We start from the raw sequence: 25819 nt of genomic DNA, 5'->3' as shown, positions 1-25819 counted from the left end.
GGAATTTTCCCTTAAAGGAACACTCCACTTTTTTTGAAAATAGGCTCATTTTCCAACTCCCCTAGAGTTAAACAGTTGAGTTTTACCGTTTTCGAATCCATTCAGCCGATCTCCGGGTCTGGCGGTACCACTTTTAGCATAGCTTAGCATAGTTCATTGAATCTGATTAGACCGTTAGCATCTTGCTCAAAAAAGACCAAAGAGTTTCAATATTTTTCCTATTTAAAACTTGACTCTTCTGTAGTTACATTGTGCACTAAGATCGACGGAAAATGAAAAGTTGCGATTTTCTAGGCCGATATGGCTAGGAACTATACTCTCATTCCGGCGTAATAATCAAGGAACTTTGCTGCCGTACCATGGGTGCAGCAGGCGCAATGATATCACGCAGCGCCTGTGATGGGAGCGTGCACAGGGAGCGTGCCTTGCAACCATGGAGACATTTGTGAAAGACGCTGCATAAGTACACGATGTAACTACAGAATAGTCAAGTTTTAAATAGGAAAAATATTGAAACTCTCTGGTCATTTTTGAGTGAGATGCTAACGGTCTAATCAGATTCAATGAACTATAATAAGCTATGCTAAAAGTGGTACCGCCAGACCCGGAGATCGGCTGAATGGATTCGAAAACGGTAAAACTCAGCTGTTTAACTCTAGGGGAGTTGGAAAATGAGCCTATTTTCAAAAAAGTGGAGTGTTCCTTTAATGTTCACATAAGAGAAGAAACAAGAAAAACATTTTAAAAAACATTTTTAAAGCAGAGAACATTCAGAAGAACCAAAGACAATAGTGTCATTATTCAGCTCATTTTAGTTCAGTGTTGATTCAGTTGAGTTCAATAACAGTGCAAAGTTAATCAGTTATGACATTATTAACATTAAAATTATATCACTTAATGAAATATGTTATGAATTGATTTTTTACTGTAAACTTAATGGGATATTTTTACAGTGTACAATAAACAGTGATGTAAATATTCTTTCACCGTATTATTAACAGCCACAATGGACATTTTTCGCAGCTGGACAAACAGACCACATGTCTGCCGCGAGCTGTATTTGTCCAATCAATCTTATTGACATTGTAAATATGCAAAAATAGATGTACAGTGTGAAACAATTTTAAGCGTGAAACGCCAGTGTGATACTCTGGTTACTAGATATAGCTCAGGCTCCCATTTTTTATTTAAATGCACTACTAAAAATAATATCTAGAGGTACTTACGAAATTTGTATTTCAAAGAACACAAAATTTGTTCAGAAATAATATTTTCATAACTTAAAGGGAACGTTAGCAAAATGATTTTAGAACATATTTTTGTTAGCTGGGTCTCTATGACAATAATAAATTGTTCACAATAGGACCAGATAAATTTTTTCGAGTAAAATTGATAAATTTTGATTTTTTAATGTTGGCTTTATTGATATTGATTTCTCAGAATGTTAAAACTGTCACTCAGTGATGTTTTCAAGACATCGACCTGTATAGTTAAATAACCCAGAACTTCTGGCTCAACCGATGGCATGTTTTTGAAACGGAACAATCAGTTTGTCTGAAAAATTATTGATGGCACTGTATGGCGGAAGCAGCACTGAAAGTGTTTGGGTAAACGGTCATTATTTCTCCATCTGGTGTAGCATTAGTCACACAGAAATTAAATACATGACCTTTAAAGAAAGGTGTACTCAGTGTTTTCTTTATTTATATATTGCTAGCCGATATTTTTTTTTTTTTTTTTTTTGTCTTTGAAAAGTAAAAAAAGCTGTTACATTGTTCATTTGAGTTGGCATTCAGTAAAGCCTTTTGGAGATGGAGAATTCATAAAACATCCACAAAGTTCCTGATTAGGTTCCTGTACACAGAGGAACAGTATTCACACACACATGCAAACAGACTATTCACTTCAGTAGTCTGTTTGCATGTGCACAATGAAGTGAAGTGATGACGCTGATATTGATTGTCTGAAAAGGCCATTCTCACCTTTCTTCGCTATCACTCAATGAAAGCTTGACACTCATCTCTCCTGCCTATGATTAACGTCCACATCTGCACAGTCTATGGCAGCAACCCTATAACCCTGTTTATTCTCTAGAACAAGTGCATCTGATTACTTACTGAGTCTTTCTCAGCCAAGAGTGGAGGCTGAGTTTGAGTTTTTCTGCCACTCAGATGTCGGTGTAGAAAGGCTGCAAATATTTTTTTAAACATGCATGCTGTTCATACTGCGTTTATAGAACCTTATACAATCTTTCCAGGGCAGTGATGTAACAAACTAGATTTGTTCTAAAAGAATGTGAGTGGTGTTTGTCTCTGCAAAAGTTGCTGTACTAGGGTGTTATATGGATGATTGCTATGTGGTTGCTAAGTGTGTTTCTGAAGGGTTTTATCACATCAACATGTGGGTTCTAGGGTGGTTGCTTATTGCCCTAAGCCGGAAAGGATGTTAAAGAAAGTTGTTTAGCGACAGACAGTGAATCATACATTGTAAAATATGTTTGCAATTTTTAAAGGAAAAGACTAAAAATGCTACACCAAAAAAAAAAAAAAACTTAACTTTGTTATTTGTAAATTACTTGGTGAAAAATTGTAAATGATTTAACATCACATTATAAGTAATTTTACTGTCAAATGTATGGTTTTTGGAAGGAAAAACGATTAATATTTTAATTAAGATTAATATTATACGATTAAATATTTAGTGGTTTGTGTTACTTTGATTGTGTTTTGTGTGTTTGACCCTGTGCACCATATTTTATGAACAGGCCACTTACCATGAACTCTGGTTAATCATGTGGCTTTCTATTGTACTGACTGTATTATTATGGTGGTTATCAGTACATTTTGAAGAAAAAATCAAATTTGGGAAAGTTCAAGTAGAGTATATTAAAGGTGCAATGTGTAAATTTTAAGAGGATCTATTGACGGAAATGCAATATAATATACATAACTATGTTTTCAGTGGTGTATAAAGACCTTATATAATGAACCGTTATGTTTTTATTACCTTAGAATGAGCCATTTCTATCTACATACACCGTGGGTCCCCTTACATGTTAAGTCACCATTTTGCGCCGGCATGTTTCTACAGTAGCCCTAAACGGACAAACTGATCTACAGTGCGCGTTTGATTGACTAGCTAGTCTCTGCTGTCTTAGATGACGAGATATTTGTCCTGTGTTGGCCACCGTGGCTTCTCTATACCGGAATTTGCAACCTCACCGCTAAAATTTACATTTGCCATTACAATTATAACAACAATATCTTAGTCTAAACCTAAAGTAATCTTGACAACCTATATATCATTTGAAAGCTTTCAGACTCTAGTTTTCATATTTGGTGACTAATTTTTAAAAGAAATGACAGCAATAGAGAAATAGCGATAGACTCTCCATTTCTGATGTGGTGCCAAACTATAACACGCTCTGTTTCTTTTCGTATGTTTTTTATGTGTTTTTGGGAATGAATTCAAATCAAATATTAACATTACTGCACAAACTTCTTCATAATAGGATGTCTACTTCACAAATATTTTGGAAAGTATGGAAAAATATGGTTCAGATCACTCAAACCATATATGGAAATCGAAGAGTATATGGTTACCAGTGGAGTCTGAATGTCTTCTAGTGAAAAAGTTTGGTACTGCGCACAAAAAAATACTACTGAAAGTTATTTTTTTGTGATATCAACCTAAAATTTGACACATAACTTGTTCAGATATTTAGCTTTGATTTTCTTGAAGTTTTAGTGTTGAACATGTTTTGTAAAATATATTTTATATAAAATATAAATATATATATATTATATATTTTACAAAAGGTAACAAAATATGATTTTTTTTTATTCTTCTGTAATTGTTACTTACTCTAATATCAGAGAAGTTTATTATCGCGACAGGTAGAGAGCCTTCCGTGTTAGATATACAGTGGTGTGAAAAAGTGTTGGCCCCCTTCCTGATTTTTTTGCATGTTTGTCACACTTTAATGTTTCAGATCATCAAACAAATTTAAATATTAATCAAAGATAACACAAGTAAACACAATGCAGTTTTTAAATGAAGGTTTTTATTATGAAGGGAAAAACAAAATCCAAACCCACGTGGCCCTGTGTGGAAAAGTGCTTGCTCCCCCCAGGAGTGGCCGGCCGACCAAAATTACCCCAAGAGCGCAGCGACTACTCATCCAAGAGGTCGCAAAAGAGCCCACAACAACATCCAAAGAACTGCAGGCCTCGCTTGCCTCAGTTAAGGTCAGTGTTCATGACTCCACCATAAGAAAGAGAATGGGCAAAAATGGCCTGCATGGCAGAGTTCCAAGACGAAAACTGCTGCTGAGCAAAAAGAACATAAAGGCTCGTCTCAGTTTTGCCAGAAAACATCTTGATGATCCCCAAGACTTTTGAGAAAATACTCTGTTGACTGACGAGACAAAAGTTGAACTTTTTGGAAGGTGTGTGTCCCATTACGTCTGGCGTAAAAGTAACACAGCATTTCAGAAAAAGAACATCATACCAACAGTAAAATATGGTGGTGGTAGTGTGATGGTCTGGGGCTATTTTGCTGCTTCAGGACCTGGAAGACTTGCTGTGATAAATGGAACCATGAATTCTGCTGTCTACCAAAAAATCCTGAAGGACAATGTCCGGCCATCTGTTCGTGACCTCAAGCTGAAGCGAACTTGGGTTCTGCAGCAGGACAATGATCCAAAACACACCAGCAAGTCCACCTCTGAATGGCTGAAGAAAAACAAAATGAAGACTTTAGAGTGGCCTAGTCAAAGTCCTGACCTCAATCTTATTGAGACGCTGCGGCATGACCTTAAAAAGGCGGTTCATGCTCAAAAACCCTCCAATGTGGCTGAATTACAACAATTCTGCAAAGATGAGTGGGCCAAAATTCCTCCACAGCGCTGTAACAGACTCATTGCAAGTTATCGCAAACGCTTGATTGCAGTTGTTGCTGCTAAGGGTGGCCCAACCAGTTATTAGGTTTAGGGGGCAAGCACTTTTTCACACAGGGCCATGTGGGTTTGGATTTTGTTTTCCCTTCATAATAAAAACCTTCATTTAAAAACTGCATGTTGTGTTTACTTGTGTTATCTTTGATTAATATTTAAATTTGTTTGATGATCTGAAACATTAAAGTGTGACAAACATGCAAAAAAATAAAAAATCAGGAAGGGGGCCAACACTTTTTCACACCACTGTAGATCCGGGTCGATAAAGACCCGAATATGTAAGAACGATTGGCGAAACAGTCATGCATTTAAGGGTTAAGAGTGAAAAGTAATTTTTATATCTATGTTCAAAAAGTGGGACAGACAATTAATAGGTAAAACAACTTTATATTTGAACAAACTTTGAAAATAAAAAGTTGTTAAACTCACTAAGACACTGGCACTTCAGGACTAGAGTTGAGGAGTTCTGACATACATCACAGAAGTGTTTTGTATTTTGGGTCTTTACAGTTGTTTTTGAATGGCTGTCTATATGGGTCAAATTGACCCACGAACAATAAGAACGTATACATTTCTGTATGCACATTTCACAACACATCAGCGTGTTGAAACTTTGCATGCATATTCATGACCCTAAATGAGAAAAAGTCACACAATTTCAAGAAAAACAATGTAGGTTAGATAGTATTTCAGACAGATTGAAAAAAGAAATGATAGCTCATTTTTACCATATGTGGCTGACAAAATATTTTTTTATATTGAAATAAGCGAGGAAAAGCTCCTTTTTTTTAGCTTCATAGGGTAGTAAAAAAAACTAAAATAACTAAATATAATCACGAAATGTTATTATTTTGGGTCTGTACAGTTGCCTTAGAACATTAAAATATGCGGGTCAAATTGACCCGCGAACATCACCAACGTAACCAAAATTTAGTGTGTATGTCAAAACACATCAGCGTGTTGAAACTTTGCATGCATGTTCATGACCCTAAATGAGAAAAGGTCTCAAAATTTCAAGAAAGAAAACATAGGGTAACTGATGTTTCCGACAACTCAAAAATCAAAACAGGTCAAACTGACCCGCAACAGTACATGAGGGTTAATGGGATATTTTTACAGTGTACAAAAAACAGTGATGTAAATATTCTTTCACCATATTATTTGTTAACAGCCACAGTGTACATTTTAGCAGCTGGACAAGTGCCGCGAGCTGTATTTGTCCAATCAATCTTATTGACATTGTAAATATGTAAAAATAGATGTACAGTGTGAAACAATTTTAAGTGCAAAATGCCAGTGTGATACTCTGGTTACTAGATATAGCTCAGGTTCCCTTTTTTGATTTAAATGCACTAATAATAATATCTAGAGCTACTTACGAAATTTGTATTTCAAAGAACACACAATTTATTGTCAATTTCTCACATATTGAAACATTAGTAGTCTGGTTTTACAGTACTGTGAGGCAGAAGGGTGTGCGCTGTGACTCTCACATGACCGTAGGATGGCAGGGGGAACACAGAGGACATGCTGCCCATCTGTTTCTCTAAGCTACAGGAGAGAGTCTGTTCTGTCAGATGCTCATGATCTCTTATAGAGAGATTCATTATTGATTTGTGCATTAACCGTTTCCCCAAACTGCAGGGCTTAAAGTAACACCATTATTTCACTCTTAATGGGCAGCCACATTTTTTCTTTAAATTCTTGAAGTGGGTTTTGCGAAACTCAAAGGAAGCCAAGCACTGGTTTTCCAGTTTTATTCAAACCCAAGACCCCATCCTCCCCTCTCGAAGCACTGGCTGTGCGTGTTTACTGACAAGCCTTGTTGCTTAACCCTCAATCAAACTCATTATTAAAGGAGTCAGAGTGGTTGCCAAGGTAACCGATCCTCCCAGCAATTGGCCGGTCTCTGGACATAGTGTTCATGTATATCTCTATTTCTCTTTTATGTATTTGTTTACTTATTTATTTATTAGATCAATGCCTATGGGCAGTGTTATCCTTCTTCACCATGTTCCTTTCAATTCAGCCAATGAAAATTTCTCATTTTCTCTCTCGTCCTCAATGTTTTTCTCATTCACTCCAGAGCGTAGCAGCCTTCAGGGCTTTAATGCTGTCATCACTTGTACTGCAGTGGCTCCACTGTTTGTAACATCTGTAAAGCATGACATGATTGTTAAATGATACCTCACACACTTCTCATGGGAGTCCCCTTTCCTTTCAATTAATTTCCCCTCCATTAATTAACAGGGCTCTCTCGTTTATATGATGTCATTTTTTCCACGGCCTTCCAATAAAAAATAAAGAATTGTATTAAAGGAACACTCCACTTTTTTTGAAAATAGGCTCATTTTCCAACTCCCCTAGAGTTAAACAGTTGAGTTTTACCGTTTTCGAATCCATTCAGCCGATCTCTGGGTCTGGCGGTACCACTTTTAGCATAGCTTAGCATAGTTCATTGAATCTGATTAGACCGTTAGCATCTCCTTAAAAAATGACCAAAGAGTTTCAATATTTTTCCTATTTAAAACTTGACTCTTCTGTAGTTACATCGTGTACTAAGACCGACGGAAAATGAAAAGTTGCAATTTTCTAGGCCGATATGGCTAGGAACTATACTCTCATTCTGGCGTAATAATCAAGGAAATTTGCTGCCGTACCATGGGTGCAGCAGGCGCAATGATATTACGCAACTTTTCATTTTCCGTCGGTCTTAGTACACGATGTAACTACAGAAGAGTCAAGTTTTAAATAGGAAAAATATCAAAACTCTTTGGTCATTTTTGAGCGAGATGCTAACGGTCTAATCAGATTCAATGAACTATGCTAAGCTATGCTAAAAGTGGTACCGCCAGACCCGGAGATCGGCTGAATGGATTCGAAAACGGTAAAACTCAACTGTTTAACTCTAGGGGAGTTGGAAAATGAGCCTATTTTCAAAAAAAGTGGAGTGTTCCTTTAATGCTTAAATTCACAGTATATCATATTGTTTAAGACTGACCCCAAAATGTATTCATTTATTTTTGCATTACAGAAATGAAATGGGGTTCTCATGCGTACTGGAAAACCTGTAATTTCTAAATGTGCAAAAAACAAAACAAAAAAATTGTCCTGGAAAATATTTATGTATAATAAAATTGTCAGTAACAATGCTTTTGTACAAAAACATAGTCAATACTAGGGATAGGTACAAATGTATTTCACCAAAGTCAGCAGCTGTGCATTGTGAAGCAACATCAGCGGGTGAACGAATGAAGCCCTGTCACATAAAAGAAAAAGAAAAAAGATTAGTTGCTCTGCTGCACATTTTATTTGCTGTCATTCCTGTGCTCCAGGCAGCATGCGATTGCAAATTCAGTTCTCGTTCATGAATTATTGTACTTGAATGGTCAAAAATATAAGTGGTACTCAGTGCAGAGTCTATGATGGCCAGCTCCTTCTCTCTGGACGTCCAGTGGGGTGGAGGGATAGAACTCTCCACCTCTCTGGACGTCGAATGTGGTGGGGACATAGAGTTGTGGGTATGGTTAGGGTTAGGGAATGATTAGGGTGTGGTTGTACATTCGCTCCTCCTCGCTGGACGTCTAGCGAGGGGGAGCTAACGTAAGCTCCACTCATTTGCTCTGCAGCGACCACCTTCTCCATAAATATATCTTAAGATGACAGCAGAGAAAAAAGAAAAGAGAAAATTATCCACTGCTTGACTGAATAACTTTAATATATTTATAAAGAATAAGTTTATAGGCTAGTTAATTTATAGAGTGAAGACTATGCAGTTTTTACATTTAATTATTTAATTTCTTACTTGAATGCTACTGTTAAAATGTCCTATTGTAGCCTACCAAATTTTTTATTTTTATTTTTTTTTGCATCTTTGCTTATTTTAAACATAAAAGATAAAATAGAATAACTATATTGTGATATAAAATTACATTAAAAAATATTACATTACTAATATCGTGAAATAAAATTTAGGTAATATCACCCAAACCTATCCCAACCAGAATTGTGAATTCACATTCGCTAACCTTTCACAATTCTGATTTGATTGATAATATGTTTGACATATGATAATATGACTGATAATAGGATTGACAATGTGTTTTTTAAAATTAATTTATAAAACAATTAATTTTAAGTTCTGTCATATTATTCAATTACTTTTACTGTTGTTTTAGTTTTTGTCGTGGTGTTGGTTCAGTATTGGTATCGAGATATTTCAGTCAAGTATTGTATCGAAGTTTGGTATTGTGGCAACACTAGTCCAAAGCAGAGCCGGTGGCTCGTCGGACCGGGGCGAAAGCGGAGAGAATGAGGACAAAGGAGGAGGCAGAGGGAAGGAGGAGGCCGGTGGAGTCGAACGGGTGGAGGGCTGAGGCACAGCCGCAGGCCCGGAAGTCTGTGGTGGATTCAGGACTACGAGGGACCAAGGTGGAGCCAGAAGAACATGGAGCCCAAGGACTGACAGTGAAGCCGAGGGAGAGTAGAGCCAAGGTAGAGCTGATGGGCTGACAGGCTGTGGTGGCATCATAGGCCTGTAGGGAATCCGTCTCACAAGGCCGAGCTGGTGGTAGAGACGCCTGAGGCAGAGCTAGATGAAGACAGAGGCAAGAGCTGCGTGGTATCAGTGAAGGGGCATCTTGGTAATTCACAGAGACAGACTGAAGAGGAGAGAGTTCAGGGGTGGGGACTGGCTCCTTGGTCCACAAATCAATAAGCCAGTGCTCCTCTTCTGGCTCTGGGAACCTGGCGGCAAGCTTTGGGGCGGACATAATGGCTGGCTCTGGCTCCGTGGCGGGCATGTGCGTTGTCTGGTCTGTGGCAGAAGTTCTTTCTGTTGTTTTGGGACACTCCGGACTGAGATGATGAGTTATCCAGTTTGGAGCGGGCAGAGAGATGGCTGCTGAAAGTGGAACTGGTTCCAGGGAGTCAGAGCTGATGTTGTCTTCCTTGACAACTCCCACTGTGAAGGAGGATCCGCACACCCACAAGGTGTAATTGATGAAGTCAGTCAGGGGATGGTGACCCTCCTTCAACAGCAGCATCTGGCCTAAGATGTCATCTGTCCCACTCCAGAATATGGATTTGAGGGCCTCATCATCCCACTCGCGACTCGTGGAACAGCTCAAGAAGCTCCTTCACTTACTCCTCCAGTGTACGGCCCTTTTGCAGTATAAGCAGTCCATGTTTTTTTTATTTCTTTTACTTCTCTTTGTGTCTGTGTCAGTTATTCTGTCACAGTTGCTGTGGTAATTAAGCACGCACAAAGAATAATATTTTTTCTAATATCTTTGATAAATAAATCAGAGATGCAGGAGGTCATTGGATAATCACAGGAATAATAAATAAGCAAAACCACATGCAAAACAAAGACGAGAACTGACCAGGAGTAACAGAAACAGAGCTATATATAGAGGGGACAAATAAAGGCAACTAAATTAGACACAGGTGAAACTAATTAGTAACTTAGGCAGCTAACAAGGTTTAATCAAGAACTAAACTGAAAGGAAACGCAAGAAACAGAAACACAAGAATTAAGTGACAACTAAATTTACAGTTACAGAACCCTGACAATATAGATATGTCAAATGAAAACATTGTGTATATTCAGTTAATCCCCATTTGTTGTCGTATGAAAAATTAAAATGCATATGATCATACTAAAGCATTGCTTTAGGTTTCACAAGATCCACCCAATTACTGCAGTTGCACAGTTCTCCATCAAAGTGTTTAATACATTCCCCTGAGTTATAGCCAATCCTAAACTCCTGTTAAAACTCAAAAAACAGAACAGAAGCAGTAGCTGTTTTCTCTCTCTCTCTCTCTCTCTCTCTCTCTCTCTCTCTCATTCTCAATTTCTGGATTCTCATTAGTTATCCCTCTCATGCGGTCCCAATCTACAGGCTGTTCTCGAGGAATTCCTGGTAGCACTTCTCTCTTCTGGGCAATTCTAATTGAGCTATAAACATATTTTGTGATGATATATTCAGTCTCCTGCTATAGGCTGTTAAAAGAGGATGTTGTCCAGAGGCTACACTGACAGTGATATGCAATCACGGTGAGGGAGCCAGACATTAAACACGCTGTATCTATAAAGAACTGTCAGGAGAGTCAACATGCCAGAGTCCTAGAAACAGAACAGGGCTCTATATCAGTCATGTAGCATAATTGAGAGGCTCACTCCCTAGAGCACCGTAGATCACCCAAAGCTAGTTTAGTGACATCAACCTAAACAAATGAAGATAAGAACAAAATTTATGTGCCATGCTGACAAAGTCAAATACAAATTCACATAATGATGTGTTTTATAAAACTTGCGTGATTGTAGAAACAATTTTTGCTCAGAAATGGCTGGTGAATTACAAAGACATGGCAGGTACCACACTGAATTAAAGTGAAATTTTGAAGTAGAAAGATAATCTTTGTTTTATTTACACACAATTTAACTATTTCTAGCTTCGGCGTGGAACAAATTTGAATAGAAAATTTGAAAATATAATTTACATATATGTGTAGTCATTATTGTATCTCAGGGGCCGTTTACATGACACCATTTTCAACTTAAAACAGAAAATGCGTTTTGGTCGTTCATTTACACAACAACAGCGTTTTGGGGTCCTGAAAACACAAACTTTTGAAAACGGGTTTCAATCTGTACGTTTTTAAAAACGATACCGTTATTGTCTCTGTGTGAACAACAAAAATGTGAATTTTTGAAAACGGTGACATTGTGCGCATGATTATTACGTGTTTAGTCTATAGGCGTATAGTGTTTCTTTTCTACTGGCCTGGAATGCATAATACAGTGCTTTTAATCTTGCTTCGGCCAATAGTTAGTCGGCATTCTGATGTAGAACCTGGAAGCGCTGAACGTAAACAACGTAGGAGAATGTTTTTGAGAATTTTTTTGTTTTTGTGCACAAAAAGTATTCTCGTCACTTCATAAAATTAAGGTTGAACCACTGCAGTCACATGGACTATTTTAACGATGTCTTCAGTACCTTTCTGGACCTTGAAAGTGGTTGTTAAATTGCTGTCTATTAATTTGTGTTCTGAAGATGAACGAAGGTCTTACAGGTTTGGAACGACACGAGGATGAGTAACTAATGACAGAATTTTCATTTTTGGGTGAACTAACCCTTTAACAAGAGAAAAAAATGTAAGATGGGACTTAATTTTCTCCATAAGGAATTGATTAGATTGAATGTAACAGGTGGTTTGAGGGGAAGAGCTGAAGAAAAACAAGAGTAGTTGATGATGTCAACAAAAAAAGATTTTCAGAGGCATAAACACGCTACATGATTTTGTAAATAGTCCATATTCTTGCAAATATTCATTCAGTTGTTCATTTATGTATTAATTACTTAATCGATTATATGGATGATTATACTGTGTGTATGTTTCTTAAACAGTGCATACATTTCTGCTCTATTCTCATTATGTTAGGACAGCAAGGACCTCTTAGGATGTACATCTTCAGGCGCTACACTGGGCGTGGATCTCTGGCGAGGCCCCCGACGGCACTCAGGAACCCTTGTGTTGCCGCCGTTGTCATGGAGACAGACAGAGAGGGCCCGCAGTCCTCAAGATCACGTTTCAAGACCCACGTCACTGGGCTTCATTACTCCACCACGTATAGATATCACACCAGTTCCCCCTGATAGGTAAGCTTAATTTTGAATGCAACAGCAAATATAACACCAGAAAATTGTGTCTGCACATAATTATTTCATGATGACACAAAGTTCAACTTTTAAGCGCTTTTTATTTTATTTTGCATTTTATTGTACTTTGTGATTTAAATAGTAACAAAACTCCTTACCATCACAGGTATAAATTTCATGTGAAAACAGATTCAAATAGAAAACAGTCATTTTAAATTGGAATAATGTTTCATAAAGTTCCTGTTTTTACTGTATTTTGCAGCATTGGTGAGCATAAAGACATCTAAAAATGTTCCTTTGAGAACATGCCAAGGTGTGCACACGATTATAAAATGAATGACAGATTATATTTTTGTGGAACATATATATTATATGAAAACCTCTAAGTCTGTCTGACATTTTTCTTTTAAATGAGCATTTTTATCAGGCTCCTGTGTTTAGGGTTAGATTTCACTTTAATGGCAATGAAAAGGTTATTAGTAAGTTATTGAAATGCCTTATTTTAAAAAAAAATCACTGATAAGAGTAAAATTAAAAACAAAAATGCTCATTTAAAAGAAAAATGTCAGGCGGACTTAGAGGTTTTTGCACCTGAAGTCTTCATATGTTGTCAATTAACCTTTAAGTAATCCTGTAAAATAATCTTGTTAAGTCCAGTTCACTTAGACCCCATTTACACTTGGTTTTATCATCTGTATTGGGTGATACGATCAAAAATTGTCAGCTGTGACACATACTGTGTAAACCTGGTATTAACATCAACAAATGTCTCACTTAACTTCGCCTCTCCAGCCGCACCTGTCTGTCAGTATCAAGTTCATACTCCATCTAAACTGGGCCAAGTAGGCTGCCATGTAGAAGTTCCAAGAATGTTCCAGAAGACGACTCTTGGGAGGGGAGGGCGTGCTGGGCAGAGGCCTGACAAGTAGGCAAGAGGGGAGAATAAAGGGAAAAGGGTTGGATTGAAGCAGATAGTGACAGAGACTGAATGTAAACAGAGTCAGGCCTAACACAGCACCTCAACACACACTTCTACTGCCAAACCGCTGGATTTAAGGCTTAGCGCTTCCACAAATCTCTGTGTATGACACTTCCTCATGGATTTAAAACAAGATGCTGACACTGGCCCTGTCAGTCAGAGGATAGAGATGAGTTTGGACACAGGCTGTCAGTCTGATGTGAAAGAGCACACAGCTGGTGCAAGAAACTCACCCCAGAACTCCCCAGGCATGTTCAGAAAGCTGGTGGTGAATAAAACTGTCCGCCAACGCAGACGCTTCACAGTGGCTGTGTCTCATACCTGGTAAGACTCAGTGTTTGCAGCTTTGTTTTGCTGTATCCTTTCCTTAAATGAGTCTTTCTATGAGCTTTTATTGAAATCAAAAGCACTTCTTGAATATATTTGCCACCAGGATGGATGATTGTAATACTGTGTAATCTAGGGAAATTTGGAAAAAGTGCTATTTATGTTTGAAGATATTTATATTTTATTCATAATGTAAACATCACTATTACTATTATTGCTCATACTTAAAGTTTATGGATTACACTTGGGTGCGTAACTCCCACAAAGTTTGTCCCTTAGACATGGATGATACCTCAATTTGTGTGGTTTATTGATATGCTTCTATTACTTTTATATGGAATTGGATTTTCACACAGTGGGTGATAAAATGGGTAAAAAAAAAATCTATCGACCGTCACTGAGGGAGGTACCCAAGCCAATTCTAAGGATCGAATTAGTGAAACAGTGACTGCATGCTTTTCCTGCAGCTGTATTTTCAGAAGTATTTCTCCCTTAACTCTGTAGTCATTGTTTAGAGAGATCTAAGCAATAAACCAAACCAACAAGCTACGAGAGGAATCAAATCATTAGCTTTGATCTGAAGCAAAAAAAGTATATGAAAATAGTATATGAAAACACTCATCTCATGAAGCATTGCAAATAATGTAATCAACAATGGTATAATAAAAAAAAAAATACTGGCTTAAAGCCAGTAATTAAGAGGTCTAGGAAGATAAAAAATTAAGTTTAATAATAAAAATTAATTAAAAATAAAAAAAAGTGTATTGATATATTTAAATGCATACCATATGCAAATATTAAGCAGCACAGCTGTTTTCAACATTGATAATAATAAAAAAAATGTTTCTTGAGCAGCAAATCATCATATTGGAATGATTCCTGAAGGATCATGTGACACTGAAGACTGGAGTAATGATGCTGAAAATTAAGCTTTGCCATCACAGGAAAAAAACTTACATCCATCAGTCTATCCCATCTTATCCTCTGGGTTGCAGGGATGCTGGCCACAGGCAGGGGACACCCTGGATGGATGTCCAGTCCATCACAGGGCTCAAACACACATTCACATTTTTTTGTGCGTGTCAAATTCACCTATGCTGCAAACCCACACAGACGTGCAAACTCCACACCGAAAGGCCTCCTCTTGCTGTGATGCGACAATGCTACCCACTGAGACACCGTGTGGCCAGAATAAATTACATTTTAAAATATATTTAAATAAAAAACAGTGTGACAATATTTCACAAAATTAATGTTTTACAGTATTTTTGATTACATATATGGAGCCTGGTTGAGCACAAGGGACATGTTTTCAAAAAAATTCTTACAGAGTCCGACCACAAACTTTTGAACTGTAGCATATGTCATTGTGCAATGCTTCATGGGAGTGGTCATGTTTCTCCAAAATAACAACAACAAGCTTTTTTGTTGATCTAACAGCAACTGTTAGTTGATCTCTGTTAAGGATTGCATTATTGTTCAAAAATTAAAAATGGAATTTTTAACTTGGACCAGTAATTAATCACCCAGATCACCCTAACAACATCCTAGCTACTACACAGAACACTTTACTGTAGCTCAGTAATTCAGTAATTCACATTTTCAGAAAAATTAAAAAATTCATTTGTTAAAAAAAAAAAAAAAACTGTTATGTCCTCATATTCCCTGTAGAGTTTCTGCCCTCCAGATGCCACTTATGATGATTCTGCACTTTCAGCAGTAACTAGACTCTTGCAATAGCAGCCTGTTACCACACACACACACACACACACACATACACGTAAGAGGTGGTGATAGTTGCTAGACGCCCAATGTCATTTCTCCCAGTTCCTTTTAACCGTGTCGCTCTGTGGCCTATTTTTCTGTCAGCTGAGATTCCTTCTCACTGTCCTTTCTTTTATAATTGATTGTTTCTGTTCATTATGTCAACCCAAAACAGACTGTTAGTTAGTAGATATTGTTATAATAACTAAGCAGTAAACTATTAGTAGTGATCTAAATCACTAAAAACATTCCAAAGTACCAATGAATTATTTTGAAGGCATTTGTTTCCACCGTCAGATATGAAAAAAATATGTACTATCTTGTAAAAAGCAGTAGTGGATGTGCCTATAGAGAGATTATCATAATGTTGAGAGAAAATGTTCTTAGAACAATGTTCTTGACACATCCATATGGTGTTATTTGTACACGATGAATGTTCTCATGATGTTGAGAGAAAACATTCTTAGATAAAACGTTCTAAGTACAACGTTCATGGAACGTCCTTACAATGTATTTTGTACTTAATGAATGTACTCGTAATGTAGAGAGAAAACATTGTGAGAACAATGTTCATGAAATGTCATGGAACGAGTTAACATGTTCTCCGTGTGTCAGTGTGGGTTTCCACCACAGTTCAAAGATATGAAGCATAGGTAAATTGGCGAAACTAAATTGTCTGTGTGTGAACCTTGTGATGGCCATCCGTCCAGGGTGTTTCCCCCACCTGTGGCCCAAGATGGTGGGAAAGGCTCCAGCAACAGTACAATCCTAAAGAGGATAAGTGATGTGGAGAATGGATGGATAGAGTAGAAGCAATGTTCCCAGGGGAATGCTTGAAGGATTTTTGCATAACCAAGAAAAAATGGACGTTTTGAACGTTCAAAAAACATTCAGAAGTAACATTGTAGTAACATTTTTATCAATATGATAGATTGTATGTTCCTCTAACATTCACATAAACCAAGAAAAAACATTCTTAATACATAAAAAAAAATGATGTTTTGAAAGTTCAGAAAATTTTCAGAAATAACATTTTCATAACATTTTTAAAATGATAGAATGGAATGTTCTTTTACCATTCACATAAACCAAGAAAAAAAAAACATTTTTAATACATAAAAAAACTGGACGTTTTGAACTTTAAAAAAAGACATTCAGAAATAATGTTTTCATAACTTAATGGGAATGTTAGCAAAACATTCTAAAAACATATTTTTGTTAGCTGGGTTAGTGAATCTCCAAATTAATGTAGAAACAGCATAAAGACGGTCTATTTTAAATATGTATTTAATAAATCGTTTTTATCAAGTACAATGCACAAAGGCCAGTATCATCAATACCAATTTCGCTACTGTCTCTATTAAATAGATGTTTTCACCTTTTCTGGGGACAAAATAAGTAATTATAGCCATTCAACATTACAATATAATTAAAAGCCATCAATTCTAACATTTAATTAGCTTAAAAGGGAACTTTTATGCTGCGTTATGCTGCGTTAGCTGTTGACGCTATGGGGAAGCCATACCAAAGCCTCAGCCTAGCCCAGGAAGAAGAAAAGAAAGCATGAAAAAGGTGGCGAGGGCCCCATTCATTCACTCGCAGAGGCGTTCCCATAGCTTTGCTACTTCCGATGCAGCATCTTGTTCCCTTGTCAGGGAACAATGGTTAGTTGTAACCTGAGACATTTTGAATATACAGTATATATATTTTTTTATTTGATTGAAGTGAAATTGTCCTTCTTAAATGGTTTGCTTCTCTGTGCTTTCTTATTGAAGCAGGCAGCTCAGTGACCTTCACTTCAAAGTACTTCACTGCTCCCGGGAGTTTCTTGAGTATGGTTCTCTGACCTATGTCTCTCCTCGATGGCTCTCCATGGGAGATTCCCATCAGGAAGGACGTTCTGTCCCAGGCAGGGAGCAAAAACCCTCACCTGGACTTGTGGGTTTTGCCCCTGAAGGGGTCCAATTCATGAACTCTGGTCTCTCAACTGAGATTGTTGAGACCATCCTAACTCTAGAGCTCCCTCCACTAGGAAACTATTTGCACTTGAAGTGGAGAATCTTCACTTCATGGTGCAGGAATCGCCAGTTGGACCCAGTTAACTGCCTGGTTGGTTCAGTGCTGGAGTTCCTTCAGGATCGCTTTTCTGCTTGGCTATCCCCCTCCACACTAAGGTTTTTGTGGCAGCCGGCCATAGCTGCTTATCCATGCACCTTGGGCGATGGATATCTAGGGAGACACCCTCTGGCATCTTGTTACCTTTGTGGCACACTAAGGTTAAGACCTGCTATATATGCGTGAGGTCTGGGGCTTTCTCACTCAGTAGTCATGCAGGCCTTTTATCCTCCTCCATTGGTGTCGGTGGACCAAGCTCCAGGGTCTCAGGTACATGTCCTAAGCTGTGCTTGGCATGATTCACGCAAGGACAGGCACTTGTCAGTATGGCGTAGTGGGTATTATCATTCCCATAGCGTTGCTACCTCCGACACAGCGCGAATTCCCTCGAAAGAGAACGTCTCAGGTTACGACTGTAACCATTGTTCCCTGAAAAGGGAACGTGACAAAAGCTGACTATGTTTGGTGCGGGTATCAGTTAGCTTCCTCTATAGCATCACGGGACGACGGGATGAATCAGTGATTACACGGGTGCTTCAGACACAATCACGCAGAGGCGTTCCCATAGCTTCGCTACTTCTGACGCAGCGTCTTGTTCCCTTCTCAAGGAACAATGGTTTCAGTGGTTTTAAATATATGTATATTTTTATTTTATTGAAGTGAAATTGTCTTTCTGAAACAGTTTGCTTCTCTTTGCTTTCTCACTGAAGCTGCTCAATGACCTTCACTTCAAAGCATCAGTTTTGACCTGTTCTCCACGATTCCTTTCTTCCCTGTCAATCTTTTCATCTCTGTTCAGTGCTGTTTTCTATTAGCTCTTGCATTGAGTGCATTCTTTTCTACTCAATAGTTTCTGTATGCACCTCTCTTTTAAACTCTGACATCCTTCTTTCTCCTTTACCTTTTTCCTTTTTTTGTACTTTTTTCCCCTTGTACCTAAAGACTTTATCAGTATTCACTCAGTTGAGACACAGCACAAGTCTGACTGAGTCAGTGTCCACTGATTCAGTCAGACTTGTGTTTCAGGCCTCTGAGCTTTTCATGTTACACTGTCTAGATCAGCATCTCAAATGGTTTTGCTTCAGGAACCACATTTTACAATGGCTGTTTATAACTAAAGATATCAGAAGTATTTTCTCCCATTTAGGGAGTTAATGTGCAGGTGTTTATTTTTCCCTCTCATGTCCTCTGTCTTTTCTCTCTTGCAAAGTCATTTAGTCTAATGCACTTTGCAGTTTACTCTCAATAAAACCGGCCACTTAGACAGAAAGAAACCTTCTGACTGACTTTTGTTAAAGTGACAACCACATTTTTGTTTTGTCTTGATGTGCTGTTTACAGACTTAAACAATACATAAAGGTGTGATTTTGCAAAAAAATATTGTTTTCCATTTGCAGACATTAATATTAGTTTGTGGGGTGGTATTTTATTCATGTAACCACAATGTTGACTCTATGTGTCTCTCTCTGTCTGTGTAGTTTGGAGGTGGAGAATGGCCCCTCTATCGGCTGTAGTCCACTGGACCTGCAAGCGTCCCCAGGCTCTGGTTTGGTCTTGCATCCCAACATGGCCAGTCACGGGCAACGGCGAGAGTCTTTCCTTTACCGCTCGGACAGCGACTACGACCTCTCGCCCAAATCCACCTCTCGCAACTCCTCCCTTGTTGGAGAACAGTTGTGAGTAAAAGCTCAGTACTTCACACCTTTACTGACTGGCACTTAACATGATTTGTTCGCTTTACACCTTAACAAAAATACACCAATACTGGTACAATAAATCAAAGGTGCTCAGCCCAGCTACAGTCTATCACAGTTTGTTGAAAATAGTAAGCCAAACACTATGTACTTTTTCAAGTGGATTTTTGAAGTGTGTATACTATCCATGCATGCTTTCCATTTAATGTTGCCACAACTCCAATGGAAGTGGAGGAGTTTGTGATTGTAAAAAGTCGTGAGAAATACTATAGAAAGAAAAATTAATAAACATCCTAACAAGATAAATGCCATTAATGTTTCACACAAAATATAGCACTATTTATTTGTTAGTACGGAAGCCTTAAAGAATTAGTTCATTTCAGAATAAAAATTTCCTGATAATTTACTCACCCCCGTGTCATCCGAGATGTCTTTCTTTCTTTAGTCAAAAAGCAATTATGGTTTTTGAGTAAAAAATTCCAGGATTTTTCTCCATTTAGTGGACTTCAACAGCTACCAACAGGTTGAAGGTCCAAATTGCAGTTTAAATGCAGCTTCAAAGGGTTCTACATGATCCCAGATAATGAATAAGGGTCTCATCTAGCGAAACAATCAATTATTTTCTAAAAAAATGAACATTTATATACTTTTTAACCACAAATACTCGTCTTGCACTAGCTCTGCGATGCTCCATGCATTATGTAATCACGTTGGAAAGGTCACGCGTGACGTAGGCAGAAGGGACAAATTGTTTCACAGTATAACATAAATTCCAGCAGATTTTAGCTCAGTCGGTACACACTACACACCTGAATCAGTAAGTCAAGGTCTTTAGGTTCACCACACTCCTACAGGCAGGTGTGTGTGAGCAGGTTTGACACTAAACTCTGCATTAAGGTAGATCTCCACAAGTAGGACTCAGTACATCTGCAATAAATCATTCAAGCCTTTGCAGCTGCAGAAGAGAAACCACAGAAACAATGCAGAAATAATGCATAACCTATTTAAACCTGAGAGACAGTATAGTCTTAACATATTGCTCAGTATATTACATGAAGTATATATATAAGGTAAACAACTAATACAGTGATTTATTTTGAACGGAATGTGAATTTTTCTAGCATGGACAATACAGCACACAGGTTTTGTATTCTGTATGATTTTTGTTTTCTTTGGTTGTCAGACATGGTGAAGATCTGATAGTCACTCCTTTTGCTCAGGTACGTTTGGCTCTTGCTTTTTTTTGGAATGGAAGGCTATATCAAAACGTGAATGATTTTACACATGTGGACTGTTTCACCTCCTTTCATATCTGTGTCACTATCATTTTATTCAATAGGTGCTTGCAAGTCTTCGCACTGTTAGGAATAATGTCAGCTTCCTGACAAATGTGCCTTGTCCCTCCAGCAAGTAAGTGAATTTTATGTGCGTTTCATAAAATGTAATATGAGATAATACCACAAGAGGGCAGAATTCACTTAATATGTCATTTTGTCAGACTGGATGGATACGACACTAACCTACTGTACAGGCCTTCGTTCTTATAATGATAATAGTAAATGTCTATTGATTTTTTTTTGTCTGGTCATTGTAACAAAATGAACAGACACTTTAACTTTGTAATTGATAAATCAGAAAAAAAAATGTTACTCTTAAGTTTCTGAGCAGATGCTAAGTCTAGTGTGTTCAGTTGGTGAGTGAGTCATCCGTTTCTATTGAATTTTCTCATTTATTTTCACGCTTCACTTAATAGAAGATCACCAGTCAGCAGTCAACCACCAATGACCAAAGGCAACCTGTCAGGTAAGATCTTCTGAAGCCATTCACAGACATTAGACTGAGGAAAGTTCAGTGGTCGTAAACCTCAACGTGACATCGCACTTATAGTAGAATTACTCATATCATCTTTACTTGAAAGCTTACAGGATCATGAAGGGAAGACTATGATCTGTGTTATGAATAAATATAAAGTACCAAACTATTAGTTGAGAGAGTGTTAAAAAGTACTGGGGAAAAGTTTAATCTAAGTGGAAGACGTAAAACGTGTCAAATCTTGTCCCCTTGTCAAGAGCCTTTTCGTATTTCACCACAAAAGAGAAATAAGTAAATTAAAGGGTTAGTTCACCCAAAAATGAAAATAATGTCATTAATTACTCACCCTCATGTCGTTCCACACCCGTAAGACCTTCATTCATCTTCGGAACACAAATTAAGATATTTTTGATTAAATCCGATGGCTCAGTGAGGCCTGCATTCAAAGCAATGACATTTCCTCTCTCAAGATCCATAAAGGTACTAAAAACATATTTAAAACAGTTCATGCGAGTTCAGTAGTTCTACCTTAATATTATAAAGCGACGAGAATATTTTTGTGCGGCAAAAAAACAAAATAACGACGCGAATCGAATCAGTGACTCGGAGCGCCAAAATCACGTGATTTCAGCAGTTTAGCTGTTCGATAGGAGATCCGAGTCACTGATTCAATTCGTAAAGCTCCGAAGCAGTGTTTTGAAATCGGCCCATCACTATACTGTTGAAAAGTCGTTATTTTGTTTTTTTGGCGAATGATTTTGTTATTAAAATCTGCATTAAAGGTCCCATGAATTAACTTGACAATCTCATGTTTCTTTACTGTGTTTGGGAGGGACATATTGAAGGACCCAATCAATCAATCAATCAATAAAAGTAATATAGTAATATTAAATAAGTCACAAAGCATGATTTGTTAGTCGCTATTGCTAGTCTGAAGTAGGTGGTTTTATGGGGAGGAGCATTCTCATTCTATTGGACACAATTTGATTGGACCAAAAATGTTATGTTTACGCTTGTAAGTGCAAGATGAGTCAATATTTTTAGTAAATTTTTCCGGTTCAGTTTGCCATATTTTCTTGCTTATAGATGGTACAATAGAACAAACAGACTAACAGCCATTATAAAACGCTAGTTTTGATTTCATGGGTGTTCAAATGCAGTGGTGTAAAGGATTTGAGTAAATGCAATTAGTTAATAATTAGTATATTTGGCTACTTTGTAGTTTGACTGAGTATCAAAGATATTAGCAACCTTTACTCACTTGACTAGATTTTTAAGTAAGAATATGTACTCTTTACTCCAATACATTTCTGATGAATAATACAATCACTTGTTACATTTTGCATGGCACCTAACTGTTTCTGCAGCAGTTTATTTCTGCTACAAAAGAAATGATATCGGCATCTACAGGGCATTGAAGGTTAGGGGTGGGAGAAAAAATCGATGCATCATGATTCTCTCCAATGATTCTAGATCTCTGAGCTTAGTTTTTAACCGCATATGTGATGATGCTGCTTGTGTTTCTGAAACACCCGTATTCTGTTTGCTTCCAATTCCTCAGACACACACACACACTACTCGAACCTTCCATAAAATAATCTTTCATAAAGTGAATTATAAGGACAATCGCGAGCTTCATTTCACAGGATATATGCGCTGTAAGAAATGCACGCTTTGCTTGATGTTACACGTGCAGTGTGCAGTCTCGCCAGCCGGTATTTTAATTACAAATGCTCAACGAAGGCATCATTTATGTCGTTTGGAATGCAGTGGGCTTATATATTAAAAATATGAAACTCACTAACAGAAGGCTGCTTTCAATTTCAAATGCTCATGTGCACTTTGTGAAGAGGGCTCGTGCATGCAGCTGCGTGCGATTCTGTGTTTGTGGTTAAATGTGCATTTCAAAATGCACGCAAAATTAATGTAAACACAGTCTGTTATTAGTATGAATGCAGCTTATTAGATCTTCCGCTGTCTGTGATGTCATCAGTAATTATCAAACAACAGTAAAGCTGAGAAAAAAAAATCACTCACAGCTCCTGAATGGAAAATATTCAGATACTGAAAGCTCCCTTTGTTTATTGCTTGTAATATGTTTTTTTGTCGTTGTTCCTCTTTATTATTTACTACTTGCTTTTATGTTTTAAAGCTATTTTAGTTTATATATTTAAAATTCTTAACATAGGCCTACAAGTTTTAATTTAATTTTTTATTTTGTAATTGTTAAAAAGTTCGCTACTTATAGATTACATATGTAATTAAATAATACAAAAAAATGATTTTATGATTTTCTAGTCGGTAAACTACTTAATAAGTCGATCAAGAATCGTTCTGGAATTGGATTGTGACTCCCAGAATCGTAATCGGATTGTGAGGTGCCTAAAAATTCCCACCTCTATTGAAGGCGCTGCTTCTTGTGCATTTTGCCCTTATTCACCCAAACTTGTCAACAAGGCTACTTTACGCAAATGTGAGTATTTGCGTAAAGATAAGCTGGCAGTTGTGAATCTCAGGTGTTTCATTTGAGGACAAGCCAAAACCAGCATGTCCAGTGCAAGTAGGCTTTGACTGTTTCATTTTAATTAACCATTAATCTGTTATATTGAAGAGACCTTTTTGAAGGATATTGTTTTACTTATGCCCTTTTTGAGCACTTGAGCTTAACTGAGACTGAGACTTGTCTGTAGACGTTTAAGAGGTTGTGTCGACCTTGATTTATTGCAATATTAAAGGGTTAGTTCACCCAAAAATGAAAATTGTGTCATTAATTACTCACCCTCATGTCGTTCCACACCCGTAAGACCTTCATTCATCTTCAGAACACAAATTAAGATATTTTTCATAAAATCCGATGGCTCACTGATTCGAAACAAAAGATTCGTAAAGCTTCGAAGCTTAATAAAGCAGTGTTTTGAAATCGCCCATCACTAGATACTGTTGAATAAAGTCGTTATTTTGTTTTTTTGGTGCACAAAAAGTACTCGTCGCTTCATATTATTAAGGTTGAACCACTGTAGTCACATGAACAGTTTTAAATATGTCTTTAGTAGCTTTCTGGGCATCTGAAAGTGTTAATTATCTTGCTGTCAATGGAGGCTTCACTGAGCCATCGGATTTTATCAAAAATATCTTAATTTGTGTTCCGAAGATGAACATGTCGTTTTGTGTGGAACGACATGAGGGTGAGTAATTGATGACAAAATGTTCATTTTTGGGTGAACTAACACTTTAAGAAGTTTAGTTTTATTTTCATTTTAGAAAATAAACATATAATCACTCTCCTCACAAATGAACTGTTTCTTGTTTTTCACTGCCATGTCTCTTATGTGTTGACTAGTGCATGTGTACAATCAGTATGAGTAAAATAATTAAGTACTGATAATATCAGATACTGTAAGACTTTTACTCAAGTCGTATTGGAATTAGGGACTTGTAACTTGTAATGGAGTCATTTGTGCTGTAAAGGTATTGTACTTTTACTCAAGTACGGTTTTAAGGTACTCTTTACACCTTTGTTCAAATGGAATAAATGTTCTTGTTTTTGTAAAATGAAGCAGCAGGTGTTGTTGTGCATGTTTTAAACACTCGTTATCACGGTTAGTATGATGGCCACCGCATCTCTCTCCATCTGAGCGGCTTGAAAATCCCAGCGTCTCTGAAGAATAGAGAAATGAGGGTGTGAGTGTGGGTGGAGGGGGAAGAATGAAAGTTTGAGTAAGATAACGTGCTTGTATGACCTCTTACACACACACAAACCACAGAGACGCAATGTGCGTAAATGCAGCAGCGCGACGCATATAAAAAGCTGTGTTTATTGCATGCATGAGTGTGTGCGTTTGTGCAGGTGTGAATAGTCATGCGTAAGCATGCATACTTAAAAAGAGCAGGATTATGTGCGCACAGCTGTTAATAAAATTCATGAAAGTGTTTGCCGGTTTGTGTGAGAATTTACAAGTAAGTGAATCTCGTTAAACATGTCCAGGTCATATTTCACCCCAAAATCAAAATCATCCTTTTTCTTTTTTTCTTGTAATATTTGGGATGAACTAGACCTAGACATGTTTTTGTGAGATTTGCCCAAGTGGTTTTGGTTTATGGTGCAAGGGAAACAAAAACTATGCTCACATGTGTAGTAAATGTGCCTGCAGTTTTGTTTATGTGAGCTGTGTGTGTGTGTGCTCCAGGTGTAAAGGCTTTCACCACTGATCTACTGAGCTGAGAGTTGAGAGGAGGGGGGGGTAAAGGATTGTGGGATGTTTTGGTTCCTGTTTCAGAGGCCTCTTAGCCTCATTGACGTCAGTCACCACCCACCTACTAGTACCTTCACTTCCTGTGTGTTTGAAAGCGCAGACGCCTCATGGTCCTGGCAGGAAGATACACTCACTCACACGCTGAAAATGGTGGAAAACTCTGCTCACTTACGTTGCACAAGCATATTAAGTTCGCCAGAGGAAATCTGAGCATATCTAATGTTGCGCAGTCCTCACGCAGACCGCTGTCTCTGTTG

The 25819-nt window shown here is 37.6% G+C and overlaps 1 protein-coding gene across 2 annotated transcripts in view; it reads left to right on the top strand.

Annotated features, from left to right (window-relative positions):
- Window positions 1-25819, top strand: part of pde4bb (phosphodiesterase 4B, cAMP-specific b) — a 64573-nt gene that overhangs the window by 15148 nt on the left and 23606 nt on the right. Inside the window, exons 3-7 of one of the 2 annotated variants that reach the window (XM_051913666.1) lie at window positions 12401-12618; window positions 19282-19479; window positions 20681-20717; window positions 20837-20907; window positions 21251-21300. In XM_051913666.1, coding sequence (XP_051769626.1) covers window positions 12401-12618; window positions 19282-19479; window positions 20681-20717; window positions 20837-20907; window positions 21251-21300 — 574 coding nt within the window. Of the gene's footprint in view, window positions 1-12400; window positions 12619-13832; window positions 13922-19281; window positions 19480-20680; window positions 20718-20836; window positions 20908-21250; window positions 21301-25819 lie in introns of those variants that run through there. The other variant, XM_051913675.1, reaches the window with a different exon arrangement.

This window comes from Ctenopharyngodon idella, chromosome 2, assembly GCF_019924925.1.
Source record: "Ctenopharyngodon idella isolate HZGC_01 chromosome 2, HZGC01, whole genome shotgun sequence".
NCBI classification, from domain to species: domain Eukaryota; kingdom Metazoa; phylum Chordata; class Actinopteri; order Cypriniformes; family Xenocyprididae; genus Ctenopharyngodon; species Ctenopharyngodon idella.
Note: the sequence above shows the minus strand (reverse complement) of the source record. Positions and strands in the feature narration are given on the sequence as shown.